Here is a 10509-nt window from a genome sequence, read left to right as displayed (position 1 = left end):
TCATGAGCTCTGTATAACTCTTATTCCACAAAAGACATAATAGAGTGCATATTTCATATCCTTATTGCGAAGGCTATAGATGACGGGGTTTAAGACTGGTGTTACCACAGAATATATGAGTGTGATGACCTTGTGCATAAAAGCTGTATTGCCAGATGGGGGACTCACATACATCACCATTATGGTTCCATAGAACAGAGATACCACAACCAAGTGGGATCCACAGGTGGAGAAGGCCTTTTGCCGTCCAGCTGAAGAAGGAACCTGAAGCACAGCTCTCAGTACCAGGATGTAGGACCCAAGGATGTACAGAAATGTGAGAATGATGATGAGAGAGCTCATAGAATGGAATACATGCTCTATGATGGGGGTAGAGGCACAGGACAATGCCATCAGTGGGTCCACGTCACACAGAAAGTGATCAATGATGTTAGGACCACAGAAAGGTAGTTGAGAAATAAAGAAAATGGGAATCAAATATCCAAGGAAACCAATGAGCCAACAAAGAGACACCAAAATGCCACAGAGCTGGCCAGTCATGATGAAGGGATAGTGCAGTGGGAGGCAGATGGCTAGGTACCGGTCATATGCCATGACACACAGGAAGAAACATTCAGTTGTGCCCAGGGAGAAGAAGAAGTAAAACTGAATGAAGCAGCCAGAGAAAGATATGGTTTTAGTTTTGGAGAGAAAATTGACCAGCATGTTGGGGACTGTACAGGTCACATACCAGATCTCTAGGAAGGAGAAGTTGGCCAAGAGCATGTACATAGGGGTATGGAGTCGGTGGTCCCACCTCACTGCACAAATGATGGCCATATTCCCAGTCAGAGTCAGGACGTAGACCAACAAGATCATTGAGAAAAGGATGATCTGCATTTTCCAGGGACCAGGAAAGCCCAACAGGACAAACTGTGTCACAGTAGATATCTCTGAGTTATTCATAGTCCCCAGACTGTGAAAAGAAGACAGATAGACAATGGCAACTTACTTTGCTGCTAAGGCATCTTGAAGCTTTACATGGGATAGGGAGTTTGACTCACGCAAGCAAATTTATTGGATATTCTAAAGGAAGTCTTAAGCAAATCCTAGTCTATTCTGATGGAGTCTTTTGGACTTGATTGATTCTTTGTAAATTCTAGTCTGTTGGGATTTTCTGTGGCAGTGAACAAAAATCAGTTCGATTTTACCTTTTTTAATAAAAGGAAATCTTGAAATAGAGGCAAAAATGATTTTTTACCTAAGTTTGTTTTAGTGAAAGGTGTTTATATGAAGCAATTACTTAGTGACATTTACTAGAAAATATGGTGACGTGTATGCCATTATTTCTAATAGATTTGAATCTGAGACTTTTCACAGATTTGAATGATTTGTGCTTTCACATTATTTCATATTCTTTCATCCCAGAGCTATTTCCATAAGGATAATTTATTTTTTATCTTTTTTTTAGTGATACCAGGAGGAAAATCAACAAGAATATTTAGATGATAAAACTTTTTATATATTTTGCTTTTTCCTATATAAAGACATTTATATTATAGTCTAGGTCACTTATCAATTTGGTATTCAGTTATTGTTTTTAACAATAAAAGGTCACTATGATTCAATCCCTAATTATTAATTTCACATGATTAGTTTATCATGCTTCATATTCATTTAAAATGAAATATTTCAATATACAATATGTATGGGAGAAGAAAACTATAATCACCAAGAGATTCTCCTGTAAAGCTCTTCTTATTATATTGTCAGAATTTTCAAAATTCACTATTTGGAAGATTGTATTTTAGTCCATTTAAGAAAGAGCCCTCAATATTCAAAATAACAAGATACAAAAGCATGAAAGATGTTTTGGAAAAAAAAATTACCCATGTTCCAAAATTTGCTCTTGTTTTCTTAGAACATGATCACCAAAGAATATATATTTTCTTTTTCTTTCTTTCTTTTTTTTTCCTTGAGACAGAATCTCACTCTGTGTCCCTGGGTAGAGTGCCGTAGTGTAATAGCTCACAGCAACCTCAAACTCCTGGGTTCCAGTGAGCCTTTTGCCTCAGCCCCTTGAGTAGCTGGGATGACAGATGCCTACCACAACACCCAGCTAGTTTTACTATTTTTAGTAGAGACAAGGTCTAACTCTTACTAAGGCTGGTCTTGAACTCCTGAGTTCAGGCAATACACCTGCCTTGGCCTCCCAAAGTGCTAGGATTACAGATGTGAGCCACTGTGCCTGGCCAAGAAGATATATTTTCAAGAATAAAATATGGGTCTGAGAAAAGTGCAATTGATAGCTTTTTTTTTTTTTTTTTGAGACGGAGCCTCAAGCTATCCCCCTGGGTAGAGTGCCATGGCATCATGCTCACAGCAACCTCCAACTCCTGGGCTCAAGCGAGTCTCCTGCATCAGCCTCCCAAGTAGCTGGGACTACAGGTGCCCGCCACAGCGCCTGGCCATTTTTTGGTTGCAGACATCATTGTTGTTTGGCGGGCCGGGCTGGGGATTCGAACCCGCCACCTTAGGTGCATGTGGCTGGCGCCTTAGCCACTTGAGCCACAGGCGCCGAGCCTGATAGCTTTAACATACGGGAAACTTCCAAAAGGTTTTAAAAAGATACCTTTAATTTTTTTGATTGATAAGAGGAGAATTTGCTTTAATTTTTTTTTTTTTTGAGACAGAATCTCATTTTGTCACCCTCAGTAGAGTGCTGTGGCATCACAGATCACAGTAGCCTCAAACTCTTCCGCTTAAGCTATTCTCTTGCCTCAGCCTCCCAAGTAGCTGGGACTACAGGCACCCACCACAATCTCCAGCTATTTTTAGAGAGGAGGTTTCACTCTGGCTCAGGCTGGTCTTGAACCTGTAAGCTCAGGCAATCCACTAGCCTTGGTCTTCAAGAGTGCTAGGATTACAGGTGTGAGCCACTGGCCTGGCCTTAATTTTCTTTCTTTCTTTCTTTCTTTTTTTTTTTTTTTTGATCTGAGATGGAGTGTTGTTCCGTTGCATAGACAAGAATGTGGTGGCATCATCATGGATTACTGCAACCTCAAACTCCTGGGCTTGAGTGATCTTTCTACTTCTGTCTTCTGAGTAGCTGGGACTACAAGGATGTGCCATCATGCCCCACTAACTTTTCTGTTTTTTTGTAGAGGTGAGTTCATGCTGTGTTGCTCTGACTGGTCTTGAACTCATGCTCTCAAGTATATCTCTCACCTCAGCTTCCCAAAGTGCTGAGATTACAAGTGTGAGCCACGGAACCAGACCCTTAAATTTTTTTGACTGAAGTACTATATATATAGTATTTAATGTAATTTTTTTGTATTTATAGTATTCATTGAACATAATCAAATATTCACATAGAAAAAACCCTTCTACTCAGTGAGGTTATATTAAATAAGATATGTGTATTTATAATTGTGCAGTTGTTGCAAGCTCTACAAATTAGCGCTGCATAATGTGAACTCTGAATCTACCCATACGAAAGCAAACATAACCTTCCTACTGAGCTAGTTATGTCAAAACAGGTTGTAGTCTGGAGGAAGAGAAACCAAGAAGAGAAGGAAACTGAAAGGTGAGGACCAATCTTTAATTTTTTGAACTAGGATGATTATGAGGAGCTAAGCCTGCATTTATAGTCATTTTGGTGAGCCATCACGAAAGAATGGTTCTCCCCTGTGGGTACTGTACACATTCTCCATCTTTCTAAACAAGAACCCCCTTCTCTACAAGATCAGCAAGGAGGGATGCCGAGAGCAGCCACTCACCTCCGGAACAGAGCAGCAGCAGCCATGATTCTGACAAGTGGGTTTCACAGACTTTGACCACAAACCAAAACGCATGAGACTGAGCTTCATGTATTTGAGCTATAGACTACTGTTGTTGATGTTCAAAACAACAAACAAAACCCTTGTCAAAGACTGTGAGCCCCAGGGAAAGCACGGTAAATGAATTTCACAGAAGATTTCTAATGAGATTGTAAGAAGCACTTTCTAATTTATTCACCATTAAATTGCATGTGAGATCTTACGCCTTAGATACATGGATTTACTTTTATCCTTTCTTCTTCTTTTTTTTTTCTTAGAGACAGAGTCTCACTTTGTTACCCTCGGTAGAGTGCTATGGCGTCATAGCTCACAGCAACCTCCAACTCTTGGGCTTAGGCGATTCCCTTGCCTCAGCCTCCTGAGTAGCTGGGACTACAAGTGCCTGCCACAATGCCTGGCTATTTTTTTTGTTGTTGCTGCAGTTTGGCTGGGGCTGGGTTTGAACCTGCCACCCTCAGTATATGGGGCCGGCGCCCTACTCACTGAGCCACAGGCACTGCCCCTTCCTTTTTTTTAAAATGTCACTTCTCTGGAAGGTGCAGGTAAGGAATGGAATGGATGAAGAGGGGGAGAATTGAGAGAGAAGATTAAAAAACATTCCATTTTACTCTTGGTTTCAGTCCCAGTGGAGAAAGCTTGTTCCCTACTATTTTTCTCAGAGTCTCTAAAAATCATATCATTCCTTGTGCCTTCACCACTTCCCGAGAGCAGGAAGCCGTGGATGCCTTTGGCAGCACTTAGTGCACTTATTTTGGAAAGTGTAAATTGCATGTTGATCTAAACAGGTTAAGGGATATTTTTTCTTTTGGTTCTTGAGCTGAATGAGAAACCAATATTCTTTGATATGCAGTCTCTTGAGCATATTGAACAAACAAATGTCCAAGCTGAGAAGGCTCACCTGTCTCCCACACACCGCGAGGCTTTCCTAGATCATCCTGGGGGAAGCCTGTAAGGAGGGCACATAGGTTTCCTTCTTCACTGGCTCCCATGCGGAACTCATGTGGGAGAGCTCCATGTGTGCCTTATTTTACTTCTCTTACATCCTGTGATGCTGGTGGCTTGTTTCTCACTGTGTTGAAACCATATATTGATTCTAATTGGTGTCTCATTTTATCCACTATTGAGAATTCTCAAATCTCTCTTCATGTGATCCTATAACTTTCCATATTGTCCCCAGAGACCTCCTTACTTCTTGCCTGGGGATTTCATTCATAATATCATTTATTATTATTATTTTTTGAAACAGAGTCTCATTATGTTGCCCTCAGTAGAGTGCCATAGTGTCACAGCTTACAGCAACCTCAAACTCTTGGGCTCAAGCAATTCTCTTGCCTCAGACTCCCAAGTAGTTGGTACTACAGGCACCTACCACAATGCCCAGCTTAGAGATAGAGTCTTACTTTATCACTCTTGGTAGAGTGCTATGGTGTCACAGCTCACAGCAACCTCCACTCCTGGGCTTAGGCGATTCTCTTACTTCAGCCTCCCAAGTAGATGGGACGATAGGCACCTGCCACAACGCCTGGCTATTTTTTTTTGTTGTAGTTTGGCTGAGGCTGAGTTCAAAACCGCCACTTTTGGTATATGGGGCCAATGTCCTACCCACTGAGCCACAGGTGCCACCCCATGCCCAGCTATTTTGTTGTTGTTTTTATTGTCATTGTTGCTTTAGCAGGCCTGGGCCGGGGTCGAACCCACGAACCCCGGTGCCCTAACCACTGAGTTATGGGCGCTGAGCCATTGATTTTATATATGTGTGTATATATTTTTTCTCATATCTTTTTATTGTTAGGGATTCATTGAGGGGGTACAAGAAACCAGGTTACCCTGATTGCATTTGTTAGGTAAAGTCCCTCTTACAATTATGTCTTGCCCCCAAGAAGTGTGTCACACACTGAGACCCCACCCCCCTGCTTCCCTCTCTCTTCTCTTTCTTTTCTCCACCCCCTCTCCCTCTTTCTCTCTCTGCTCTCCTCTTCCTTGACCCCCCCCCACCATATACTAGGTCATTAATTGTCCTCATATCAAAATTGAGTAATGGATTCATGTTCTCCATTCTTATGATGCTTTACTAAGAATAATGTGTTCCACCTCCATCCAGGTTAATACAAAGGATGTAAAGTCTCCATCTTTTGAAACGACTGAATAGTATTCCATGGTATACATATAACACAGCTTGTTAATCCATTCCTGGGTTGGGGGGCATTTAAGCTGTTTCCACATTTTGGCGATTGTAAATTGAGCTGCAATAAACAGTCTAACGTAAGTGTCCTTATGGTAAAAGGATTTTTTTTCCTTCTGGGTAGATGCCCAGTAATGGGATTGCAGGATCAATTGGGAGGTCTACCTTGAGTTCTTTGAGGGTTCTCCATACTTTCTTCCAAAAAGGTTGTATTAGTTTGCAGTCCCACCAGCAATGTAAAAGCATTCCTTTTTCTCCACATCCATGCCAGCATCTGCAGTTTTGAGATTTTGTGATGTGGACCATTCTGGCTGGGGTTAGATGGTATCTCAGGATGTTTTTAATTTGCATTTCTCTAATAATTAAGGATGATGAGCATTTTTTCATATGTTTGCTAGCCATTCTTCTGTCTTCTTTAGAGAAGGCTCTATTCATCGCTGGGGTTAGATGGTATCTCAGGGTGGTTTTGATTTGCATTTCTCTAATATTTAGGGACGATGAGCATTTTTTCATATGTTTGCTAGCCATTCTTCTGTTTTCTTTAGAGAAGGTTCTATTCATCCATTGATAATATTTTAAATAAATTTACCACCAAGGATTATTGCATGTGCAAATAGTGTACTACATTAACTCTGAGAAGACCCCATGGTCTCCTTAAGTTTGTGCTGTGTAAGCCGGGTATGTGGGTTTGTGCTATGGGATACACAAAGCTCCAAATTAAATGTCTTCTTGAAGGACCAGTTTTACTTAAAAAGAAAATTTTATATTGCAATGTTTATATTAAAATGTTTATACATTTTATTGGCACCCTGTGTATAGTTTGTGATAATTTTTAACATAAAATTCTGAATTCCAAAGAAATATTATCCTCCAATGCCCATGTTCTCTGATCGCTGTTGCTAACCATGCTTTGGCGGAGAGATTGAGAAACACTGTACAAGAGCGTTTCATCACCTAACACCAGCAGGCTCACCTTCCCCACAACCTAACGTCAGTGTGAAGTGCCCACAATTAAAAGGGTGTGTACTCATTCTAAGTAGATTGGCCTCATTCTCAATGGTCTTTTCAGTATAGGGTTTGGGTACAAAAGTGGAATTTTTACTTGGCCTAATTCTCTCTGAATATTTTTCTAGCTGAGATTTTGCCCCACAGCCTCTATGAGGCATCATTTGCTTTGTGGTTGATGTGGAAACTGCTGTGTACTAATACAAATATATTAGGGCATAGTTCCATATGACATGTGATATTGGGGTTGTCACAACTGATTTAGGTTGAAACACTATGAGTAAGGATACCCAGATGGGGCTGGGCACTTTGGCTCACTCCTGTAATCTCAACACTCTGGCAGGCCAGGGAAGGAGGATTGCCTGAGCTCAAAGTTGGAGACTAGCCTGAGCAACAGTGAGACTCCATTTCTACTAAAAATAGAAAAAAATAGCTGGGTGTTATGGCAGGTGCCTGTAGTCCCAACTACTCAGGAAGCTGAGAAGGAGGATCGTTTGAACTCAGGAGTTGGAGGTTGCTGTGAGCTAGACTGATGCCACAGCACTCTAACCTGGGCAACTTAGCAAGACTTTGTTTCAAAAAAAAAATATTAAAGTACTCCATTAAAACAAAAGGGATACCTAGTTGGGAGTAAAGGTGTTTGAGATTAAATCAGAAGACTGCTCATGGTGAAGTATAAGACTTACACAGTGCATCAGGAGGAGAGAAGACTGAACAGAGCAGCCTATGGAGTGAGGGCCTTGAATGGCGGGAAGGCGAGTTCATACTTTATCTGTAAGGGACAGAGGTGTGAAATACAGAGAGGAGCAGCGTATCCTGTTCTTGGTGTGAGACTCTCAAACAATGGCAGATGCCCATCAGTATGGTTTTGTGTGTGTGTGTAGCTTCTTCCCTCATTGTCTTTAATAATATTTATTTTTTGAATTTAAAAGATTACACTCTCTCTCTTTTTGGTTTTTGAGACACAGCCTCAAGCTGTTGCCCCGGGTAGAGTGCTTTGGCATCACAGCTCACAGCAACCTCCAACGCCTGGGCTCAAGTGATTCTCCTGCTTCTGCCTCCCAAGTAGCTGGGACTATAGGCACTGCCACAACGCCTGGCTATTTTTTGGTTGCAGCCATCATTGTTGTTTGGCGGGCCTGGGCTGGATTCAAACCTGCCAGCTCAGGTGTATGTGGCTGGCGCTTTAGCTGCTTGAGCTACAGGTGCTGAGCCAGATTGCACTCTCTTGACAGGCTTTAGGTATACAAGCAGTTGATTCTTTCCATTAGCTAAGATTAAGACCCATAAAGATATGTCACAGAAAAAGACTATATATATGTACACACAGAGGGTGCCAAAGAATGTATACACATTTTAAGAAAGGGAAAAACCATATTACAATTGTAATGCTAAGGTCACATTTAACGTCTGCAATTACAAGAGATACAAGATACAAGATACAATACACAAGATAAAAGACATCAGTATATAATTGAGTATTAAAAATTTAATACAGTTTTTCTCTCTTAAAATGTTTATACATTTTATTGGCACCCTCTGTATATACCCCCCACCTCCATATAATTACTCAGAGAGGCCATGAATGTTTAAATGTTTTATTGAGCATTTATTATTTTGAACTGACCTTGAACTCTTCTTTTATTAAATCATAACTGTGTACATTACTGCAATTATGAGGTACAGTGTCCTGATTTTCTATATAATTTGGAATGCTTACATAACTCTTAAGGAACTGTGCAAGATAAGTCTCCTTCTCCATTCGAGCATGAACCAGAATGTACCTACTGAAGCCATTCTCTGGTTATTACAAATAACTAACGTCAGAAGTGACCAATTCAGCGTCTCTTTCAACAGTGTCTCAGTTTTGGCTAATTGTTTAATCCTAGGACTTTCTTTAGGGCATTTTTCATGTCTTTGTTTCGAAGACTATAGATAAGGGGATTTACGAGTGGAGTCACTACTGAGTATACCAGAGTGACAATCTTCTGCATTCCTGCTGGGTTCCCTGATGTTGGGCTCACATACATCACCATGAGGGTTCCATAGAATAGAGACACCACTGTCAGGTGGGACCCACAGGTGGAGAAAGCTTTAGTTCTACCAGCACCAGAGGGAACGCGAAACACAGCTCTGATGACCAGAATGTAAGATCCTAAGATGGAGAGAAAGGGCCCAAAGATAATCACTGAGTTGAGGGTGTAGCAGATAAGTTCAGTGGAAGGCGCAGAGATGCAGGCCAGTGCAAACAATGGGCCTGGGTCACACACGATGTGGTCAATGACATTGGGTCCACAGAAGGGCAGTTGGGAGATAAGGACGATGGGGACTGGATAGCAGAGAAATCCACTCACCCAGCATACACAGACCAGGGTCACACAGACCTTCCCAGTCATGATGGAGGGGTAGTGTAGTGGGCGACAGATGGCCAGGTACCGATCATAAGCCATAACTGATAAGAAGAAACACTCTGTTGTACCCAATGAAAAAAAGAAATAGAATTGGAGGAAGCAGCCAGAGAAGGAGATGGTCTTAGTCTCAGAGAGGCTATTGATCAGCATGTTTGGGACAGTGGAAGAAATGTACCAGATCTCTAGAAAGGCAAAGTTTCCCAAGAGGAGGTACATGGGTGTGTGGAGCCGCCTGTCCCACTTCACAGCACAGACAATAGCCCCATTCCCCAGCAGGGTCAGGAGGTAGAGAACCAGGATTAACGAGAAGAAGCAGCTCTGCATCTGCCTTTCCCCTTGGAAACCCACAAGGACAAACTCAGTCACAAAATGCATTGTTCTGTTCTGAGGTCCCAGAGCTGTTAGAAAAACAGAAGTAACCAAGAAATGAGTAATAGTCAACATTTATAGATTTTTCAAACACGTGCTGGAAAATATGCTAAATTTTTACATATATTATCTTACTCGGTCTTCCTAATGACTCTTTGAGCTGTAGGGAGGCGTTCTTCGTGTTTCTCTTTTACAGATAAGGAAACTGAAGTTTTAGAGAGATTTAGGAAGTTCACGTATGGTGCAAAGCAGTAACTTCTAGATACACTGGCCTGTTTGGAGATTGCTTTGGAACAAACCTCACTTCTTTCAAATGTTTCTATAACCCTAAGTTTCAGTAGGGTTTTGTCTTCATAATAAAATCATTGCCCCTTGATATAAGTATAAACTTTGGACATGTCCCTTTACTTTGAAGCAAAAGCAAATGTAAATCTGAAGCCAAAATAGCTACTAAATTGCCGTCTAGACAGAGCTTCTCATGTACAAGTCCAATAAAAAGCAGATAATAATGAACTGTGGGGTAGGGGTCTGGGCTTCCTTCCTTTTGCTACTCCTAGGGAGGTGTCCCAGAGCACCTAGGAACCTGTAAAATGGTTTGAAAGCTGTGTGTCTAGTTCCCTCTAGAGCTCATTCTGCCTGGTGGCATCTGCATTTCCCGAATGATCTACCCCATTCCTCTCCTGAGCAGCTGTTCTCTCAAAGCACTTCTTTTTTTATTTTTTTT

The 10509-nt window shown here is 41.4% G+C and overlaps 2 protein-coding genes across 2 annotated transcripts; both read right to left on the bottom strand.

The window, feature by feature from the left end:
- LOC100953809 (olfactory receptor 11H7) lies at positions 1-951 on the bottom strand. Its single transcript, XM_012809841.2, has one exon. It carries the CDS (start codon positions 943-945, stop codon positions 1-3), a length of 945 nt encoding a protein of 314 aa, XP_012665295.1. The 5' UTR covers positions 946-951.
- A 7921-nt stretch (positions 952-8872) lies between these two features.
- Positions 8873-9860, bottom strand: LOC100960501 (olfactory receptor 11H6). The gene has a single exon (XM_003797297.2). It carries the CDS (start codon positions 9858-9860, stop codon positions 8877-8879), a length of 984 nt encoding a protein of 327 aa, XP_003797345.1. The 3' UTR covers positions 8873-8876.
- Positions 9861-10509: the final 649 nt, after the last annotated feature.

The sequence above is a fragment of the Otolemur garnettii genome, unplaced genomic scaffold (assembly GCF_000181295.1).
Source record: "Otolemur garnettii isolate 467f Iridium unplaced genomic scaffold, OtoGar3 scaffold00114, whole genome shotgun sequence".
NCBI classification, from domain to species: Eukaryota; Metazoa; Chordata; class Mammalia; order Primates; family Galagidae; genus Otolemur; species Otolemur garnettii.
The sequence above is the reverse complement of the archived record's forward strand: the minus strand, read 5'-3'. Positions and strand labels throughout refer to the sequence as shown.